The sequence below is a fragment of the Cicer arietinum genome, chromosome 4 (genome assembly GCF_000331145.2).
Source record: "Cicer arietinum cultivar CDC Frontier isolate Library 1 chromosome 4, Cicar.CDCFrontier_v2.0, whole genome shotgun sequence".
Classification (NCBI taxonomy): Eukaryota; Viridiplantae; Streptophyta; class Magnoliopsida; order Fabales; family Fabaceae; genus Cicer; species Cicer arietinum.
Window position 1 is genome coordinate 17577695 of NC_021163.2, and position 23398 is coordinate 17601092.

Genomic DNA, 23398 nt, shown 5'->3' on the forward strand with positions numbered 1-23398 from the left:
TATATATATATATATATATACTAGTATAACTTTGGTTTTCTGTCAAAGTCGGTGCAAGTTAATTGTCATGTATACTCACAACACCATAAAATAATAGTATAAGAGAAAAAAAAATATTCTAATTGAAACATATTTGATCTTTTGTTGTGGGTATGCTGCAAATTTTAGACAAAAAACAGATGAAATTGATGATGATGAATATTGCACTAATAAATTCTAAAGTGTGTGTATTACACTAAGTTTTATGTTCTATTTGCCCCCATTAATCTATGTATACCGGATGCAAACATGTTAACCAGCGAATCCAGGGTACTTTGGAATCCTTTAAGTGAATTACATATTCATGGCCTATCGATCAACGATAGTTTACAAAATAAAGTTTCTTCATTTAATCTTATGCACTAGAGAAAAGAAGAAACGACTCCGAAATATTTTTGACATACTCATGTAACATAAAAATTGTATTTTCCTTTCTGCCTCTAAAGTATTTCTATTTATAGATAAATTTATATCATTTGGTGGAAAAAAAACAAATCTTGAAAAAATTATAACATTTGGTAACTTAATAGATGCATTGGTTGGATAACTAACACGTGCATTAAACTCAAACATTGCAACCACTTGACTAAGTGATACATTAATTTTTCTTGCAATATTGGATAATGTGAGACTTGGTTTAATATGTTTTAATCACCTCCAACATTCAAAATTCATATCTATTTGTTGTAAAAAAATAAAACATATTTCTTCTTTTCTAAGTTTTTTTTTTTTTACTCATCTAGGCACTTGGTTGTAAAATAGAAAAGCTGGTAAGGATATTTTTTTACAGTATTCTATTTCTTTTCTGTGGCGCCATTATTCTGAATAGCATTATCTTTTAGAAGACCTAATTTGGACCCTCGTCTTATCTTATATATTATAAACTATAGGATTCTTTTTCTTTTCTTGCCATATTTCAATTCGTTGCTTTCTTGTAAAATGCCTGCAGAGCATAGGGAATAAAATGAGAATAGAAGAGTCAATTAATAATCTAAATATTTTTCCTTTGAAGTACATACATACATACATAATTTTGTGAATCCATATATTCCACTCTACATTTTGTTTCTTCTTTTCTGAATTCTGATCTAACTACAAAGTTTCTTGCAATTTTAATTACTGTATATAAGCAAATACTATGAAATACCCCAATTCTCTTAAACTAAAAAAGTAAAACCATGTCATAAGTTGATTTTAATACAACAGAATGAGGTTTGCACTATGAGTCAGTTGGCTATTGAGCACATCAATTGTACACTCTATCTCTCTAACTAGCCATCAGGTGAAAAAGAAAGTAGATACAGACAAAACGCTCACAAACACAATTGTATACAAAATGAAAAGTTAAGGATCATGATATATTTACCGCATAACAAAATTTAAGTGCCACCAACTACCTTTCCATCTTGCTGGAAATCACCACCCCTCAACACTCCACCAAAAAAAAAAAAAGATGCATATGGGCCTTTCCACTAACCCTCTCATACTTGGACAAAAATCATTCCAAATACTAAACTACAAAAACAGAAATACCCCCACATACAATTATTTCCACAGTAATCTCAACTCAACTCAAAGTATGAACCTTTTTCTCCCTATACAGTCCCAAAACCCAACCAAATAAATCCCTCCACAACACACCCATCCCAAAAAATAAAACATAACACATAACTTGATTTTGCAAACACACTACAAGGCATCATGGTCTTGATTTTGCTGCTTCTACCATTGCTCCTTCTAACCACCATAACTTCCACTCCAACCTCATCACCTTCACAAAACCTTTCATACCCTCATTTCCAACACCTCAACGTGAAACAAACCATTGCAGAAACAAAGAGAAAGCTGAAGCCTTTTCATACAACCAAACAACCCCAAGAAAACCAAAAATCCAACACTGATGCGGAGAGTGAAAAAACAGAATCAGGATCAGGGAAACGGAAACTCAAGCTTCTTCACCGAGATGAAATTCACATTTTTAACATTTCCCGTGACCATCGCAGCCGTTTCAATGCACGAATGAAAAGAGACGCCAAAAGGGTCGCCGCCGTTGTGCGCCGCATCGCCGGTGGCGTCGGGTACAAAACAGAGGAATTCGGGTCGGATGTGGTTTCGGGTATGGAACAAGGAAGTGGAGAGTATTTCGTTAGAATAGGAGTTGGAAGCCCACCAAAAAACCAATACGTTGTTATTGATTCGGGTAGTGACATTATTTGGGTCCAGTGTCAACCATGTACCCAATGTTACCGTCAATCCGACCCGGTTTTTAACCCGGGAGATTCTTCCTCTTATTCGGGTGTGTCTTGTGGCTCCACCGTCTGCAGCCGTGTGGAGAATGCAGGGTGTCATGAAGGGAGGTGCCATTATGAGGTTTCTTATGGGGACGGGTCCTATACTAAAGGGACACTTGCCCTTGAAACGGTTACATTCGGGAGAACTGTGATCCGAAACGTGGCTATTGGGTGTGGGCATAGAAACCAGGGTATGTTTGTTGGAGCTGCTGGGTTGTTGGGCCTTGGAGGTGGGCCTATGTCTTTTGTGGGCCAATTGGGTAGTCAAACCGGGGGTGCATTTAGTTATTGTTTAGTTAGTCGGGGCATCGAGTCATCCGGATCACTTGAATTTGGACGAGAATCGGTGCCCGTGGGTGCTTCATGGGTTTCCCTGATCCATAACCCACGGGCCCCGAGTTTTTACTATGTCGGGCTTTCGGGTCTTGGAGTTGGGGGAGTTAGAGTACCTATATCCGAGGATGTTTTTCGGTTAAATGAATTAGGTGAGGGTGGGGTGGTGATGGACACCGGAACTGCCGTGACGAGGCTGCCAACGGCGGCTTACGACGCTTTTCGAGATGCTTTTATTGGTCAAACCACAAACCTACCCCGGTCATCGGACGTATCCATTTTTGACACGTGTTATGATTTATACGGGTTTGTGTCGGTTCGGGTACCAACCATATCATTTTATTTCTTGGGTGGGCCTATATTGACCCTTCCAGCTAGGAACTTCTTAATTCCAGTTAATGATGTTGGAACTTTCTGCTTTGCATTTGCTCCTTCTCCTTCAGGACTTTCCATTATAGGGAACATCCAGCAAGAAGGGATTGAAATTTCAGTCGATGGAGTTAATGGGTTTGTAGGATTTGGACCCAATATATGTTAAGTGTTATGTAACCGTGTGTATATTATGTCTTAATTTTGTTAGTGTTAGTAATGTCACATAATTTATCATTAAAAAAATTGTCACATAATCGTACTATATAGATAAATGAAATAATTAGGCCATGCATGTGGTCATTAAATGTTCTATTTTATATTGTATAGTATAATCTCGCTTTTGATAAGCCGCTAAAAGTACGTGTAAAAGAAAATCTTGTGAAACTGGTAGTTCAATTAAGTTTTTGTGCAAAAGTAGTGCACACTTAAGCTAAAGGAGAATAATTATCTATATAATGGGGGGTCAAGCATTCCTTAGATGACCCTCAGCATGGTCAAAAGAATCATATAAAGGCAATTTGCTACGTTGGGCATAAGGGTAATTTTCGTATGTTGTCCCAAGTGATGAGAGGATCCAAGAGGACCCTTTTACTCAATTTGAAGATTAGAAGATGAAAATATGATTCGGTCTCTCTATTGGTGACTAGACATAACCCTGAATTTTATTTTTTTTTATCTTTTTTTTCTTTAATCATAGTGACTATATGTATTGGAGCGTTTGATTAAGATTAGACAGTTCAGATTTTAAATTTAATAATATTGATCTACGAAAAATTAAAATATACATTAAAATATAAATTGTTTGATCTGATCTTGATCAAACATTCTAAATGCGTGTTGTTACAATGAAAAACAATCTAAATTTTTCTTTCACTAAGAGATTCCCTTGCCTTCTATTTTCTCTTTCTACCCATGTGTGAAAGCTGCTACAACAATTGAATCATTAGGGGAGCCACCACTAATATGGACATGTGAGACCATTGTTTGAGCTCTGGTCTACCTTTGTTGGTTGGGACCTCACATTTGAGTGCATTCAAGAAAAGATTTTTCAAAGGCAACCATTTGCTTTTCCTCTTTTTGAGAGATGTGAGATTAAGAAAAATCACTGTTATCCATTTCTTTTCTTTATGTGGTTTTATTTTATCAGGAAACACTAAGACTTACATATGTACTATTCGCATGTATGTGGTGATGTGCATTGAATATGTAATGTGGTAATATGAGCAGTGAAAATGATACTTTGTTTTTTATTGTCATGGCTTTGTAAGCACTTTATAGGCCCACCAAAAAGCAAGACTTTGTTGGGGGAAAATGGTGTAAGAAAGGGAATCAGTTGCAATTGTACGATTTGATCAGAAATTAACATCATATAGAATATACTTTGTTTTTTCTAACCGGATTTGAGGAAATTATACCTAGTTTTCCAAACCCATGACAAAATCATCATGTTTTAACTTCAAATTTTTTTTATAAAATCACGTTTGGAATAAAATGGATATGATTTATAAATTGACCGGAGCAAATGTAAATTTCCAAACAAAAATGCAATTTTTGTCTTATCAAAACGTGTTAACGAGTATAGTTGTTCCGTCACAACACGTTTTTTTTCGAATTCAAGTTGTGTGCAGTCACAACACCGTGACTTCATGCAGTCGACCATTCATGCAGTCGACCACATGATGTGGCCGACTGTGACAGAACTGAATCTAATCCCTTGTCGTATTCTTCCAAGCGGTCATTAACAAAGCCTATAATTTTTGTTTCCTAGACCCAATGTTCGATATCAGAGTTTATATAATTCAAGTTCACACAATTTGGCAGGGATTTTATCTCATAAATTTATACACAGTCAAGAAGAACTAACGTTTAATCAAATTAAATTGCAAATAGAAATATGTTCTATTTAAACTAGTGTTCCTTGTTCTTAAGTATGAACTCACATTGTAGTGGTCAAATTTTGATCAGGGCTGGGGGAAAGAATCAAATAACATACCTAGCTCCACAGTACGATCAATAATTCAAAAGGGTCTACCTTAACCTATTCTTGCTTTCCATGCAGAGTAAAAAGATCATAAAGAGAATTTGTACACGAAAAAAGATGGAAGTACATTAAACAATGTAATATCATCCTAAACCATATAATTAAATTAGCATATTTACAGGCGCAGCTTTAAGCAACATAGCAGTTGGGAGGACAAAAATGCCCTTGTGGGCTTCAAAACAGACAAGTTACTACATGGATCAACCAACCCTCACCAGCCAACTTGAGCAACAAATGTCAGCAGGCAAAAAAAAAACAGCCATACACCATAATAACTCCATGCCAAGCCATCCAAAGCAAAATTTGAAGCACAATCCTCATCCATACCATAGTAAGCATGGATCTAGACCATGAAAAGATATTTCAGATCATCAACTGTAAGCCGAGTTCCAGAACTGCCAGCATGGTCTTCACCAAAAGCAGATGCCACCATTTTTCTCTTTTCTTCCTGCAGGATACAGACCAACACAAAAATAACATAATCAGAATTTATCATTGTTCAACACATACACCAGTTCATGCTATCCATTAAAAAATCCTTGCAGATAGCAAAGCTCACTAAACCCATAACAGAAATAGAAAAAACTTTATGTGCTACTAACTCCCCCTTTATCTTCTGGAGGAAGCATACCCGCAAATTAAAGTGACTAAGGATTTTTACGAGATCAACTGCCCCTTGGACATTAGCAGAGCATGAGTTGATCTCCTAAACCTTTAAAACAGAATGCCAAAATAAATGCTATTTTTCAACTTTTATATTTTAGTTTTATAAATTTTAAGAGAAAGCAATAATTAAAAAAAGGGCAACATAGTAGTATAAACCATAAAGCTCCCGTCACGACAGAGTTCAGAAAGGTATGACCTATAGTCAATATACTATAGGCAAACAATCCCATTACTTGAACCCATGACTTTGTGGCGGGAACGCCAACCATTGCGCCCAACCTCGCCCCTCCCAACAGCAATGATAGAAAAAGAAAGGAAAAATAAAAGGTGAATGAGAAAAAAAATTCATAACGCACAAATCACCCCCAATTCCCCCACGGGTTACTATGCCTAATTACTGGGGACACTAAATTCAAATTTTCTACCGAGTATAACCTCATTTTGGCACATAAAATAAAATTCAACTGACAGATATTAAACCTGAAGAGCCAGTATTCTATCTTCAACGGTATCTTTTATGGTGATCCTCGTCACAGTAACAGGGCGTGTCTGTCCAATTCTATGAGCTCGATCAATAGCTTGATCTTCAGTAGTTGGATTCCACCAAAGATCCAAAAGAATAACATGACATGCAGCAACCATATTCAAACCAAGGTTTCCTGCCTTTAGTGACATCAGCATAACAGTAATCTGAAAAAAAATCAACTTAGTCAGCCACCAAAGACGACCTATAGGCATTTGAAACACAGTAGACAATGCAATTTCCAGTATTAGTTAAAATGAAAAACAGTGCACCCAGCATTATTGACCGACATAATCAAGAAAGAAGATTAAATTTCTCATTACTTCATCTACTAAGGGTGTTCATTTCAATGTTGGTAATGTTATTTCTAGGAATGTAGGAATGGGAATGCAACATTCTCATGTTTGTTTCAAGTTTTAAAAAATTATTCTCAGGTATTTTTTATTCCCAAGAATGTTATTTACACATGATTTCTCCACTTCTAATTTTCATGCTGTGGTAATCTAACATTCCCGTGGGAATAAAATTCAACTACCTATAACTTCCCAATACTACTCACATATACAATAAAATATGTGAGTGGGAACTACCTATAACTTCCCAATACTACTTTTTAATATGTTTAAATAAAATAAATTTTAAAACATTTCTATAAAATATAAATACTTATCAAACATATGAGTAGGAATGCTATTTCCAGCATGTGAATCGATACCTTGAAACGAACACACCCTAACAAATAGGTTCTCACATCATATTACTGGGTGTCATCAGTCATTTATAAATTAGCATAAAAAGGTTACAGCTTTAACAATATTGGGAAGGGCCAAACCTCGGGATCAGTATTGAAATCCTTAACAGCTTTGTCCCTCGCACTCAGTGTCATCCGACCATCAAGTCTCCTGTATTTTATACCAGATTGTTCCACTGATGTCTCAACTAAGTCCAACATGCTAGTCCACTGGGAAAAAATTATAGCCTTCATCGGTCCTTCAGTTCTGGCCGCCGAAAATTTTCTTGTGTGTTTTATAACCCTGACATCAGAATCACAATCTTCAACATATGAATTATCAGAATGCGGTGAATCTCTATTGCCTTCAGACGAATTCAGTAAGCCAGAAGGAGTCTCCAATTTACAATTTGACTGCAGAACCTCAAGGACAGCTTTTATTTTAGATGAGCTGTAGTCACTGTTCTGTACTAGTGAATAATCAATAAGATTTGAATTTCCAGAACTACTGCCACCAAGATCGTCAGAGATGCAACTCCTCAGAGTTGCTTTGGAGAAAACAACATCATCCCCAATTTGTTCTTTACAATGAACAGCGGGGCACATATTATCATCACCTGTCAAATGTTCTGATATGCATTGGTAACAGAAGACATGGCCACACATCGTAATAACAGCGTCATCAGGTGGATCCTGTTGAAACCATAGTACATATCAGCCAGAGCCCTTAACGACAATGCATAGCTAATGTTTACTACTAGGCAAAGAAATAAAATTCTAAACATTCAAGTAAGAGGTTATAATAACATTATAACAATCACAGATTCAGTAACCAATCAATTAATAAAACAAGTATCAATGAAGATGAACAGTCTCTATTGAAATCCTTTCTCTTTACCTCAATAAACTTTCTTTTTCAAACAACAAAAGTAAAATCATGTCACTTGCAATTGATAATTTTAGACATTTTCTGGTGCTACTTAAAATACCCTTGGAATGCCTCCCCCCTAAAATATATCTTTTAGTTACTTTGTGATACTACGTGTTTTATTTTACCAAAACTGACAACTACAACTCTTTAAAGTTTACAAGTTCCCATCACAATTCATCATTTCCTTCTATTGAAGGTTTAAGTGTTAAACTTTACCCAATTTTGTAAACATTGTCCACAGGAAGTGTATTTACAGAATTGCGCAAAGATTAAAAATGTGATAGTCCTAAAACATGATCAAAGTAAACATATCCTTACAAATTTCAGTTAACGGATTTCATCATATTTCAAACTATAGAGGAACTGTACCTCTTAATATTTTTTCCTTAGACAAATAACAAAACATGCACCATAGGAGCAGTAAGACTTGTAAGATACAATCAAAAGAATCTATGCCAGATCATATTCTTAGGGAGCATAACTGCAACAAAGGAAATCAATAATGAAATTATCATATTGAAATTAACTCACATTGCATACACAACATATAGCGAAAGTTGTTTCTAGATTATTAAACAGATTGATCAGCATCTCCCTTGGAAGCTTTTTTGCCATTTCAACAGAATCTTTGCCAATAGGATCAGAATTATATTCTTTAACAAGAAGTGGGTGATCACAAGCCTGACGGAGACGTAAAAGCATCAAAAGAATATTTGCATAGTTTTGATTAACTGTGCCAGCAGCTGCATATGCCTGAAACGTATAAGTTTTTCATCAGCATAGAAAGATCAGAGGAACAATAATATCACAGAATTTGTAATGTTGCATGATATATATTATGAAGTTAGATAGGAAGGATGAGAACGGAAATTAACATCTTACCCACTCCAGCACCTCTTAGTATTTAAAAGTATATTTATTGATTACTTGTGAATGATTCACCTATGCAATCATGTGAGAATTCAAAAGGAAAACGCTTATAGCACTCCCATGGCTGGCTTATGGGGCCAGAAATTTAGAGAATAAATAAAGAATAGGAATAGCGATGGTAAGAGGAGGGCGGGAGTTATTCCCTCTGTTTCATACTGATTTAGTGTTTATATCACATCCCTAATTCTATCTCTATACTTTGGATCCTATCAGTGGCAAAGACGGAGAGTGGGAGAAGATTCTGGAAGCATAAGAATGTGTGGGTGTGTGTGTGTGAGAGAGAGAGAGAGAGAGAGTTATGGGTATAAGAATGGGCAGACATTCTAATCTTGGCAGCTAATAGGATACACTCAACAATGCGAACTTTGCAAAATGATTTAAGCATAATGAATTTCTATACACTAATTTTGAAAAAACAAACAGTATAAATAAATTATGTCTAAGTTAATATAAGCAATTAAAGAGGAAATAGACCTTAAATTTAGAGCGTGAGTCTGATGAACTAAACAAAATGAATTTAAGCAAAATGAATTTCTATACACTAATTTTGAACAAACCAACAGTAGAAATACATTATGTCCAAGTTAATATAACCAATTAAAAAGGATATAGACCTTAAACTGAGAACGTGAGTCTGATTCCAACTTCTTGTAGAAGGCCCGCTCCTCAAAGGAGAAATCAACCTTATTCAGATTAATTGTTTTAGGAGGTAAAGTGATTATCGGCTTGCCATCAAGCAAAGTTCCTAGACAAATAAAATAAATTGATATGAAAAAACAGAAGAGAGTAATACTCACCCCCATACAGTAAATATGACTTTAACAAATCAGTACCTTGATCAGTAAATTGTTCAGTCCACTCCCTCAACCAAACAATATTATATTTACAGTAAAACATTTCGAAATAATATCAAATTCATTCCGTTATACATGATGGTCATAGACTCGGGAAATAATAAACTCACTAATTTTTTGGTGATGAAGGGAAGGACTAAATGGAATCGATTAAAATGACATGTTTTTTATGCTTTTATCGTAATTTACACAAGAGTTGTTTAGGATTATCACTTAGTTATTTTGAGGTGTTTTTGGGGAATTTCTGATAGAACTGAAGTCCTATAAGATTCTTTATAGATTAGAGTAAGTTATAGATTATTTTTTCTTGCCAGTGTATAGTTTTGGTATGTCTAGCCAATCTCAGCTTAGCTTAATTGATAGGAATGAACAGAATCCAAGCAAAGGCTTTGGATTCAATTACTATAGGTAGTCCTCCATCGGTAGGCTGTTTGAATATAACCACTATAAGCCTCTGAAGCCGTCCAGCATGACCTTAGAATAAGGCAAGGCAACAGGCCCACAACTTTTTGTAACAAATATATTTTATAGAAGGGGCCTGTTGTGTTTAAATCGGGCTAGTAGAACATATATTTTCATTAAAAATATAAATATAAGGATTTTCCTTGTCTACTAGTAAATTCCAAAATTGATACCTAGAAATTCCTGGGTCATGGAGGAAAATATTGGTACATTTTCTCAGTAACTAATAGATGAAGTTATCAAAGATGACTTTGAGGATAAGGATGAAGAAAGCTCCTTTAGATGGGTGTGAGACACAAAAGGGTGCCTCCTGTACATCATGCAGTAACTAAAGCATTCTATATTTCTACTGAGATGTAAAGAGATAAATATGTAAGTCTAGCATTCTGATGTAAACTTTTTAGGGAGGGAAAGAAGAACAAAGGACCTGAAATTAACACCATTTATAATACCTAGTGTCAGAACCACTACAAAACCATAGTCTAAACTTATCAAAATTATGTAATGTAAGATGACTTGCAAGGCAAGAATTCTTTCCAGGTTCATCAGTGACTCGCTTTTTTACTCTTTTAAGACTTCACATCATTCCAACCAGATATGTTTTCAACTTCTCATGTACCATTGTGGTAGTGACAAAGGTCGAGCTCGAAATGAGAAAGAGAATTGAAAATTTATCTAAATGACGAACATTACTTAAAGTGGAGATCACCGACAATATTGCCATGATACTGTGCTAGGAAAAAAGGTAAATTCATACAATCTATCCGGTCAACGCATTAGTAGCCAGATTTGAAAAAATACCTTTTGTGCGACGTAGCATTATGGCCCTCAGAATTGCTTGAAGTTTTTTGTAACCTTGAATGGAATTTCTGGATATTTGGACTTTTATTGTATGGTAGAATGATTTATACACAGCATAAGGATCATACTTCAGGAACCTAAAGTAGCTATATAAATCATCGATGGTATTCTGAATAGGTGTGCCAGACAAGCACCACCTTCTTTTGGCCCTAAGGCTGCAGCAAGCTCTGGCCATCTGAGTTCTATGATTCTTTATTGTTTGGGCTTCATCTAGAATAACCCTAAACCAACCTACTTTTGCAAGAGCACCTGAACCACAATCAACAGAAGAACTGTCTATTCCCTTTCGACCTTTTTTACTCTTCTTGCTTCCGTTATATAACTTTTTTCGTTTTTTACCAGCCGAAAACTCGGAGGATAAGCCAAACATTTCCCCGTCTTTTTCATCAATATCGTCATCCTCAACTAACGGTTGCTTTGGAACTTCATTAGTCACCAGAGAGTAAGTTGTGAGAACCACATCAAATTTTGCAAGTTCAATAGGATCCTTAGTCCTACTGCCCCCATGAAAAATTAAAACAGAAAGCTTTTCATCTCCAACTTTCTCATCAAGCTCTCTGGCCCACTGCCGAAGAACACTTGCCGGGCAGACAACCAATGTACCAGCAGCTGGCCTTTTCCTACTGGGTGCCCGTGTTGAACTACTCGGTTCAGTAACAGGTTTTATATCGTCAGATTCTTCGTCCTTTTTAAGCTTTTCCACATCAATACCACCATTATCATCATCGTCATCCAAATTCAAGGCTTCAGCTTTATGGTTGCATATATCATCTGTTTTCCATTTTGACTGCAATGGCCTTTGCATTAGGATGAGAGCAATTGTTGAAATAGTCTTTCCAAGGCCCTGTTTGCACAAGATTATGAAGTTCAGATTTTAAAAATAAAAAAAATAAAAAGAACTTACAATTAAATGTCAAGTGCTGCTGATTAAAAAAAATGACAATTCAAAGTTGACCTGATCATCAGCCAAAATCCCCCCCAAGCAATGCAAACTCCTGTTTTCCCTCTGAAGCATCCAAGCCAATGCAATTTTCTGGAATATAAGGTGATGACGAATAAGTTATCCAAAATAAAATAATATAACAAAATAATAATATTATTAACACTAATAATAGCAGTTACAATAGACAAGCCATAATACCTGATGTCTCATAAGAGATACAGACATTAGGCCAGCAGGTAAGTCTGCTTCTTTTAATGGTTGACTGATATCCTGCAACAACCAAATTCACCATTGACATTATTGTGTCCTAATGACTCTCAATGATAATAAAGTTAACATATGAACACTGAGAATTTAATCTTTTAAGCATCTTCCGTAAATCATATTGACGCAGGAGAGAAATCAATAAAGCATAAGGTTAAACATCATATCATCTCAATTAACAACTATCACCAGTTTCCGAAGGAGTCAACTTTGACAATATTTCACATGTAAGTTCCAAATGAAGCTTCACAGAGGAAATGTTTTTCATTAAGATATGAAATGCTCCTTTCAACTAAATGATTTCTGTTAAAATTCAATGTATGTTTTAATTATTCCTTGATTGTGCAACATCCTAAGCTAATTGTTAGTTGTCCTAGTCAATACAACTTCCTATGATTGAATGTAACTATTGCAGCATCATTATAAATAGAAAGGTGTGTGATCTCATTAGAGACACGCGAAACACATAAACCCTAACAGACAGAATATTTCTTCACACAACTTTGAGAATGTAAGAAATTAAATATATACAATCATAAACAAAATGAAATACCTGTAATGCTGCTTCATAAATTAGTCTCTCATCATTCCCAGAAGCCCTTTCATCACCTGCTCCAGAACGGTATGCAGATTCACTAGAACTAGCAAATGGTGGAGTTATAGCCTTTCCGAGCATCAAAGATGGAGGAAGAGCCCTAATCCCACCATTCTGATGCATGAAACGATCTCCATCATTGCCTCTGCTAAAATTGTCACGAAAATAGCCCTTCTCACTGGACGTGCTAGGTCCTACTCCATGGTGACGATTCCTATGTGCATCATGAAGCTGACTGCTGCTCAAGCTGCTTAATCTGTTATTAGGTGCAAATGACGAAGGTGGAAGAGCCCTTGTTGCAGATGATTGAAAAGATGATGGAAGGGTCCTCTTCAAAGCTTGTTGAGATGACATTTTCTCATAATCGGCACCATAAGTATTAGAAATTCGGGAATTTATTGTCGGATGCTGACTTGTATTTCCATTCTGGGCATGATAAGAAGGTTCGCCTCTCTGTGGTATTCTGTGGTTTACTGTATTCTTGCTGGACGCAAATTGATTATGGAGCTTAGCTTGTGAATTATCAAAAGCATTAGAAGTACCCGTGTTTGAATTATTTGCCCTCCTTGAAGAACTAGCTGCACGTGATATTACATATATAATGATTACTCATTTATAAAGAAATTTCCTACGAGAAGATATTTAATAAAAATCACCCACCTGAATTCCTTTCAGAAGCAGCCCATTGTGGGAGAACCCTCCCCGGATCTATTATCTCCTCCAACTCATCATCCGATGAACTAATATATATACACTGCTGATCCATGGAATCTAAATAATAATTTTCTCTTTCGTCGGCCAACCTAGAAAGAGAACCATCAAATGCTGAGCCAACCTGTAGTCGAGAAGTATCATGAACATCTCATTAAACATGACAATAAAATGCAAACTTTGTCCAAAAGAAATTGGCTTTACTCACCACTTTTCTGTAAGGTTTTGAAATTAGACCAGAAACCCAACCACCTAGAAGAGAACAAAGTCTCCAAGTTGAGTCGATGAAATGATGAACATGATCCACATTATCAAGCATCAGCTAGAAAGCTGAGCCACATTCCAGTTTCTTTAACAAAAAACCTATTGCAAAATAAGAGAAAAATTAAAAAGAAGTGAAAAAAAAAATACCATTCAAAATTTAAAGGCAAACTAAATGGATGAAATTATTTGGTTTTCCCCCTCCCTTGAAGCCTAAAATTTGCACTGCAAAAATTGAAGAAAAATAATTCCAAATCATGAGTATAACCTGAAGCACATTAAAAGAAAACAGCATTTATCTCGTAGCAATCCATGCCACAATTCCCAGATATGTACACCAAAAGGATTCATTATAGATTTTAAAAAAATTGGTCAGCAATCTCATAATTCCTTTTTTGTAGAAATCCAAACCAATATGAGGGGGGATAAAGGGGAAGAAGTATAACCCACGTAAATATCAATACATTACTGCTGCTACCCGAGGTAATTAAAATCGAGATTTTACTCAGATGTGGGAATGGAATATAAATCTTAACACGAACGGTAAAATCATCTAAATAACAAAAAAAATAAGTAGTACTCTCCAAGAAGATTGGGCCAAGAAATAAAACTTTCTTGCTTTCTTTTTTTTATGTACAAGGAGTTTGGGCCATACATCTCAATGACTCCACCAGCTAAAAAGAGGCAAAAGAAGCAATAAATTGAATTGGACACAAACAGGCCAATATTCATTTGTCTCCATCTAAAGCAAACTCTCCAATCCTAGCTGCCCCACTCTCTCTTCTCCTTTCTCCCGCATGCTCACCGTCTGAAAAAGTGAGCACCTTTGCTCTCCTTTTGACCATCACAAGCACAGAGAGAGAGACTTGCACATAGACTTCTGCAGGACACGGGAGAAGATGAGGTGGACCCTTGAATAGACAGGAGAGGCTCTGATATGGTTTTTTGAGCAACCCAACCAGCAAACTGTTGCAAATTTGAGACATCGAAACGCCGAAGAATCGAAGATTTCACCGATTTTTCAATTTTCCCCGACAATTCAACACAATAATCAATTTCGCCTGGGACCGGATAGCTCAGGGAATAATATTTTCAATTTATACAAGGTAAATCGCGATTTTTTACTACCTTACTAACTACCCTAGGAATTGGTCAAGTGCTGAGTCAGACATTTCCTCATATGGAATTCTTTTCCAAAGAGAACAACAGCACCCAACGCTTTATTAAACATTATTAAAATCATACTTGTTACAAGACTGATAGGCTTACGCCACCCATTCCCCTTTCCCTAATCGGTAAGTTATCTGCACTTTTACAACCGAATCTGCTCAATGCATTGCCATCCTCTTTAAAACCCTTTTCCAACCAACTACAATTTTAATCCACAAGTAGAGCTCATATTCAAACTTGAAAAACCTACCAAGTACTAAACTTTCCCCCAGTTAACGAGTAAAGACACCCATACAGAGTGTAAATTGAGCAATATTAAAATAAGGGTACCTAATAATGCAACCAAAATCTAACACAAACTCTTTAATCAAACCATTATCCTCCACTTAACTACCAACATACTACCCCCAACATCAATCAATCCATGCAAAAGTTAAGGAATTAAAGAAACACGTTTTTTCCAGCCGTTTAAGAAATTCATACTACAATGGTAATGACAATTGTAAAAACGAGAATGGAAAATAAAACAAACAAACCAGATCAGAGTGCAACGGTAGAAATAAATCACACCAAGAAATCCATTTAAGGCGAAAATGAAATAATGAAGGCGGGAATCAAGGAAATCTCAATGAATAGTTGAGAATTGAATTTTGAATTGCGAAATGTATGAAAAAGATTTAATATTTGGAGAGGAAATTGAAGGATGCAGTATATTGAGAGAGACTAGGGTTCTGTGTGGTTTTAGAACAAACTCATTAATGGAAGAAAAAATTAAAATTAAAAAAAAAAAAACATAGGTTTAAATTGACTTACCCAAAATCAATGAGGAAGAAAGGAATGAGAGTGGATTGACGTAACGACAAGATTAAAATGTACTCAACTCCCACTTTTGCTCTTCCGCTCCGCCTACTTTTCTTCTTCTATTTTTTCGACTTGTAAATTTATATATCTACTGTGCTTTCAAATTTAACTTGCACTTTATTTTCATAAAATATCTTTTTGGAAAAATTAAAAATAAAACTTAGACGTGATCATTGATATATATTTTTTAAATATTTTACTACTCGTGACTATAATTAGATCCTTGTTCACAATAATTAAATCATAATCTTATATGAAAGTTACTAAAAGATATAATGTTAATTTTAATGAATTAAATATTATAACCGTTTGATGTAAAGACTAGGCAAGACCACCATAGTATTTCAGTAGAACCTCAAAAGATAATTACTTAATACTACATATTAATCTATATTTGAACAAAATTTAATGAGGTTCTTGTTATTTTTTTATGCATACAAGGAGAATATGATTCAGCAAATAAATGCCTTTAGCTTTTTTTTTTTTTACTAAAGCTTTTTTTTTAGTAAACTAATATATTAATATTTTATTTATTTAATAGTATATTTTGAATATATCTCATCATGATATAATATAATATATATTATATTTAAATAATAAAATTATCGTTATAAATAATTATATATTAATTTTTTTAAAGTAATTTATTATATTTTAAATATTATAAATTAATAAAATATATTCAAAAATTAAATAAGTAATAAAAATAATTGTATATTTAAAATTATTTATTGACACTACTAAATAAATAATTTAATCTTCTTAAAATAAATATAATTAAATAATTATATTTTATTTGTTATAAGGCAAATAAATATATTATATATATTAAACATAAATGATAAAATACTTTGTAAATAAATTATATTTATTTTAAAATTTCAATTAATTTTTACATTTCTATAATTTTGAATATTAATTGATTATATTATATAAAAAGACAAAACTAATCTTTGTGATATCATAAACATTTTTTAAATTAATTATTAATATTTTATTTTTAAGTTTAATATCAAATTTTATTAATTATTTTTATATTTTAGATTATATTTTACTAATTTTTTTATATTTATATTTTATTATATTTTAATTTTAAATTATATTTTTATAAAGATAATTGAGTAAATTATTGTTTTTATCCAGTGATACTAACCTTGTATTTATGATATAAATTTCAACTATATATAATAGAATAAAATTATTGATTATTGGATCATCAAATATTATATTTAGATAACACATAATAATTTATTCATATCATATATCAATCAAATGCACCCTTGGTGATTTGATCTAAAGATTTTTTTTCATTGTTGTATTGGATGTTTTCTTGTTTGACTTCTACTTATATTTGTTTGTTCTACTTATATTTATTTGTTCTACGAAGTACTAAATTCTCGTGTATTTTTTTTTTTTATAATAGTAACTCTCTTATATTTGTATTTATTATTTTTAATATATTTTATGCTAAAAAATTTATTATTTTATTAATATATCATTTAATTGCTTAACATAAATCCTCCAAACTTTTCTTTTTAAATATTTTTTTTTACGTTGTTAAGGATATTATCATCTTCTATTTCTAATATAGAATTGTTATGATCGGTTTAATGATGTTTTTATTGGAATTCCTTTTTAGCACTCTTCATTTATTGTTAGGTTTTTTGTGGATGGTTAGCTTTAGGATTTGAAGGTTATGCAATTTTTGGGATGAAGGTCCCGTCGAAAGGAAAAAAATAATATTGTTTTTATTAGTAAATTAGTTTGTATTTATTAATTTTAAATACCACATGAAATTAAAATAAACATAAAATAATTTACGTCAACGTGCCACATCAACGCATTAGCATAAATAAAGTTAAAACGAGGGACTACACGTTAAGAATCTGATATTATACGAATAAAATTTAAACTTTTTCCTTTACTGAAACAAAAATCGCAATCCACCTGTATAACAAATACCAAAATAGAAATTAACCCTTATTTTAAAAAGAACCTCGTTGGTTCAAATGTAACAATAGGTCAGTTGAATTTAAATTAATCTGAGACAACTATTAAATGGCCAATAAATATTACATTCATTAATAATAAATTTTAATTTCCTTATATTGTTTTTCTTTTTAAAAGATGAAACAACAATATAAATTAATTACATATTTTTGTTTTACTATATTTGTTAATCTTTCATTTTTTTTTTGCTTTGGTCTATAATTATCTTACATTTTTTTAACTATGCCCCACTAAACATTAAAATAATTAAGTCTTTTTTGTATAATATATTTTTTTACTTATTATTTTTAATCTATAATTATCTTACATTTTTAAACAAAAATTATCCAAATAATATTTGCATTAGAATCGAAATAAACGTTAAAAATAAAATTTAAAAAAAATTAAATTATGTTTAATATCATAATAAAAAACATTATTCAAATTTTAATCACGCATTTACCAAATCTTCTAATTTTGTAAGTAGTACTATTATAAATAACTGATATTTTAAAAGTAGTACTGTTAATAAATATCTGAAATTTTAATTTATTTTATAGATTTTCATTTTTTTAAAGGGCCCGATTGGAGTTAACTTCACATGGTGTTTATATATACATATATTAAATGGGATTAATTTTATAGTAAAATGATAAAATTTTGACTACATAACTATATATATGAATAGTAATAATTGATAGAAAAAAATATGTGACTTTGTTTATTCTATCATGTGATATTTAAATAACTTCACGATCGAAAAACCTATTTGATTATTTGATATATATATAAACATATTAAATTAAAAGAGTTTTACAATAATACGATGAAATAGTTAAATTTTGATTATATAACCATAAATAGTTTGGTTAAGAATTATTTAAGTAATTTTTTCTTCTATTTTTGACCGTCCATATATAATTATGTGGTAAAATACAATTTGATAATCTATTTCATCAAATTTGTCATCTATTCTAATATTGACAATTCATATATAATTATGTTTTAAAATACATTTTGGTATCATATATTTTTTTTTTATATAATTTGGATCTCCTTATTTTTTAAATTGTTAACATTTTGTCCTTCTTTGTAACTAAGAATTTTGATGACGTGACAATCATTTAAGTAACGTGTACATCATGATATAGAAAATAATGATAATATGAAATTATAATTTAAATAACTATTTTTAAAATAAAATACAAAATAAAAAAATTTATTTTAAATAACAAACTGATATTAAAAAAATAAAAATTATTTTTTTAAAAATTCTGACAAAATAAAGAAAAAATTCAATCGTTGTTTAATGTTTACGTTTTTTTTAAATAAATAAAAATCAAATAATTTTCTTTAATTTTCATTATTTTTTAAAGAAAAACAATTTTTATAAAATTTATTTATAACTTTTGATTTAATTGTAGTTTTGACTTTTATATTTCATTAATTCATATAACAGATCATCTATTTTAAAATCTGATAGTTTTGATATCTTCATTTGATTTTTTAACTAAAACAAAGTAATTTTATATATTTCAAATGACTTGTTATGTGATATTATAGTGTATAACAATCTAAATACGTTAATTATTTATATGTTATTAGTTAAGTTCCAACAATACAAATTAAAATCTTAATCTATTCAACATCAACTTTTGTCATGTTTATCATAAACTTAACCAACAAAATTTAAATTAAAAAATAAAGCAAATTTGAAGTAAAAATATAAAATATAATTAAATATGAATATGAATTACAGTGAAGGATGATGAAGAAAAATAAAGACTACCAACTCAAACAAAGTATAATTTAAATGATCAATTTAAGAAAATTAAAAAATATAAACTATCGCTATAGAAAACGAGTCAAACATTATGCACTCCCATTAATTTCATTTTTCTTGATTGAAATAATTGTAATAATTTTTTTAAAAATTTTATTTTTGTTTTAAAATTAATCAATTAATTATTAACACATTAAAACCGTAACGCGCATGTCAACATTATAACGGTTACATGATGTTACTAGAGCTGTAAATTTGGCAAGCCCCCTAATTATTGGCCCTAGTCCACATGTTAGAGGGGCTAAAAAAATTTATAATTTAAAAAGCTCCAGCCTCTAAAAATTTATGGGTTTAGTAGGCTTATAGGGCCACGTTTAAAAAAAATTGATTTTTTTTTTAAATTGACAAATTTTTTTATTTTTTTCAAGAAATATTTTTTTTTTCAATTTTTTGAGATTTTTTTTTTTGATTTTTTTTTCGAAAAGTTTTTAAGAAAAATGACAAAATTATCAAAATATTGAGGGCCTATAAGATCCCTGAGCCCCCTCTCTTAAGTCCAATGAAATAATTGGCCGAAATTTTCAAAAAAAAATATTTTATTAAGATTCTAATATTAAGAATTTAATAAATAAAAAATTAAAAGACCTAGCAGTTGTTTTTTTTTTTACAGCTCTAAACGTTACTGAATTAACGGAAAAAAAAAATATTTATTCAAAAAAAAAAACAACAGCATAAAAGTTTACATTACACTTAAAATACTTAGTTAGAAAAAAAGAATACATTAAATACTTATATGATAACTTGATGAAACATAAATAACTAAAAGTATAATCTATATTTAATTTATTTAAAATAAAGGAGTATTGTAATTTTTTTAAAATGAATATTTAACATAAATACACAAAATATTTAATCAAAAGTGCAAATGAATGGACAAAACTTATCTTACCTTGAAAAGCAATAACATTTCATTATTCTGTCAGCTGAATTTAAAAAATAATAATAATTTTAGTAAATTAAAACCACAATGTTAGGTAACCGCTGCCCATCCCTCTTCAAGACAACTACCACCCACTCATGTGTTCTTCCATATCACCGATCTGCAAGCCAGTAGCCACCGCACCTTCTATTCATAGAGTTTTATCATCTTATCATGCTACTCATAAGTAATCGTCTTCTCCCATATATACATAACAATGTTCCCCAGTGACAATGTGTTTCACACGGAATCTATACAATATAATAAAACAAACATATATTTTGACAAGTTTGACACGTGTCAGTCAAATAAAGTGTTTGACAAATATAAATTTTCTATTAATAGAAATAATCACGTGTAGACTTTTTTTTTAAGAAAAAAATAAAACTTTTATTACATCACGATTCGATTTTACATCGTTGAGAATTTAGTAGTCAATTAAAAAATAAGAATAATAAATTAAAAATAAAATACAATTAATTACACTTTTTTTTAAGTAATGGTTAATAGAATAACCATCTCATTGTTCATATTTCTTTTTCTTTAAAAGAACAAAATAAAACTTCCATTAACGATTTGACACGCCGTTGAGAATTTAGTGGCTAATTAAAAAATAAGAAGATGAATGAATGCAACTTTGACAAATTTGACACAGTAAAATAAAGTGTTAGACAAATAAAATTTCTAGTATAAAGTTTCTATTAATAGAAATAACCATCATTGTGCAAATTTTGTTAAAAGAAAAAATAAAACTCTCATTACATCACGATTTGATATGATGTGTTCATAGTGACCAATTAAAAAATAAAAATAATAAATTAAAAGTAAAATACAGTCAATTACATTTCAGACAATTTTTTGAAAGTAATGAATTAACTCCCATTGCACATTTTTTTTAAGAAAAATAAAATAAAACTTCTATTCCATCACAATTTGAGTCGTTGAGAATTAAGTGGCCAATTAAAAAAAATAAGAAGAACGAATTAAAAATAAAATAAAATCAATTACATGACTTGACATGTTATGTTACGATAATTCTTTTTTAAGTGCATTCAGATTTTCCTTCATAATTCGGCGTGCATAAATCGTCTATCTTCAATAATCTCCTATATTCGGTGTCTTCTTTATAAATATCATTCATATTATCATGTATACACAATTCTCTTTTCATTTTTTTTTTACCAAAGATTTGTTATTGATCACTGTGTCTGAAAAAACTAGATTTTGTTGTTTCAATTTCTCAAAAAAAAAAAAGGAGTCATGGAATTTGGTCGTTAGAACTGTGCTACTAATAAAATTTGTGAAGGGATATGTACAATTTCTTTCTCTTGGTGTTGCGTCTAAATCTCAAGCATATGGAACAATCGAACATTCATTCAAATTTAGTAAATTTATTTCTAAATTTTGTCTAAAAAATTTGTATGTATATGTACATCTCCATCCTCCAACGTTTATTTGTCCTACTAACTCAAATTCTAAATTCTCTACTAAATAGTTTGACAATTCTATTAATTCTGATTCTAAGTTGTCTAATAAATAATGTTGACACAGAGTTATATTGAATATACAGTTAACACGAACACAAGTTTTTACCTATGAATACAAACAACTTAATTTATAGAATATTAAAATATTAATTAGAAAAACAATTATATTAGAATATTAATGAGAAAAATAATAATTTATAGAAATTAAAAAAAAAATACAATCCAATTCGACAGTTTTTTTAAAGTAATCTTCAAACACTACTTTAACAAATTCATTATAAACTGTAATGATTTTTCAAACACTAATTTTTTCAATGGTTACACTTTAATTTTACTAATATACTATACATTTTATCTTCTAAATTTATTACTAAATATCATGCAAATTCAAAGGAATTCAAAGGATTCATGAAAGATTCACGAAGACTAACATGCAAATTCAAACATAAAAGATATAAAAAATAATCATAATTTTTATTATGTGTATTCTAATTTTTCTTTTGTAATGGGAATGTTATTTTTCTTTAATATCTTATAACGAGCTGTACGAAAGATATTTTGCCACTTGATACAGCAAAATTTATATGAATTCTTATATGTCATGTATTTTATATAAGTAACATATTATGTTGAATAATAAAAATAAAAATTAATTATTAAGTTATTTACTCATCTTTACATTTACTAATTTACTTAATTTATATTTGTCCATGTACATTATTTTAAAAATTCTTATTTCATCTAATCTAATTATTTATTTTTTCAATAATCATTGTTTTTTTTTTTTTGTTTAAAACTAAAAGTATTGTGTTTTATATTTTTCGTGTTTAATAACTTATCTTTTTTATTTTTAGATATTATCGGGATAGTGGATGAGGTAATTTCTTCAACTTCAAAATCATCAACCAAAAAAACATGTGTCACCATCAAAATCAAATATCTCACTTAACAACAATATTTATATTTAATTAATATACTATACAGAATATGTTTCAAATGATATTATTCATTTGATCAGCGGAAACATCCTTACTTGCTCCCTATGGTACACAATTCCTCAATTATGTTAATGATCACCCCAACTCTGGTCCCATCATTATAATTTTTCACCATGCACGAGTCAAGCCTCCATAAGGTATTATTAATTCAACACAAGTACTAATTGTTTAATTAAATATTTCGTTTGTTACAATTTACTTAAATGTAATTGTTAATTAATTAGTTCTATATGGCAGGAAACAACGGGCACACAGTCATTAATCCATGGAGTGGAACTAAACTTCTTATCAATGAAAACACGCACCAAATCAAGGAATTCAGAA

The 23398-nt window shown here is 31.1% G+C and overlaps 2 protein-coding genes across 3 annotated transcripts; one reads left to right on the top strand and one right to left on the bottom strand.

Moving 5' to 3' along the window:
* The first annotated feature begins 1486 nt into the window (after positions 1–1486).
* On the top strand, positions 1487–3352 carry LOC101494784 (protein ASPARTIC PROTEASE IN GUARD CELL 2). The gene has a single exon (XM_004497197.4). The coding sequence runs from the start codon at positions 1741–1743 to the stop codon at positions 3199–3201; it is 1461 nt and encodes a 486-aa protein (XP_004497254.1). The 5' UTR covers positions 1487–1740; the 3' UTR covers positions 3202–3352.
* Positions 3353–5116: 1764 nt separating this feature from the next.
* On the bottom strand, positions 5117–15938 carry LOC101495115 (helicase-like transcription factor CHR28). 2 transcript variants are annotated; one of them, XM_004497198.4, is made up of 12 exons: positions 15791–15938; positions 13755–13909; positions 13496–13670; positions 12794–13413; positions 12175–12246; positions 11989–12066; positions 10974–11877; positions 9471–9601; positions 8458–8679; positions 7098–7688; positions 6223–6432; positions 5117–5524 (listed from the first exon to the last, which is right to left on the bottom strand). In XM_004497198.4, the coding sequence occupies exons 2-12, from the start codon at positions 13863–13865 to the stop codon at positions 5420–5422; spliced, it is 3219 nt and encodes a 1072-aa protein (XP_004497255.1). In that variant the 5' UTR covers positions 13866–13909; positions 15791–15938; the 3' UTR covers positions 5117–5419. The 2 variants fall into 2 exon arrangements, with proteins under 2 accessions (XP_004497255.1, XP_012570248.1); XM_012714794.3 differs by lacking the exon at positions 15791–15938 and adding an exon at positions 15514–15737.
* Positions 15939–23398: the final 7460 nt, after the last annotated feature.

Excerpts from the sequence above, each read along its gene's own strand:
- LOC101494784 (XM_004497197.4), top strand. The coding sequence starts at position 1,741 with ATGGTCTTGATTTTGCTGCTTCTACCATTGCTCCTTCTAACCACCATA.
- LOC101495115 (XM_004497198.4), bottom strand. The coding sequence starts at position 13,865 with ATGCTTGATAATGTGGATCATGTTCATCATTTCATCGACTCAACTTGG. Across the intron at positions 13,414-13,495 it reads TGCTTCTGAAAGGAATTCAG|CTAGTTCTTCAAGGAGGGCA; the intron begins GTGGGTGATTTT and ends TATCACGTGCAG. Across the intron at positions 9,602-10,973 it reads AATGCTACGTCGCACAAAAG|GAACTTTGCTTGATGGCAAG; the intron begins GTATTTTTTCAA and ends TTATTTGTCTAG.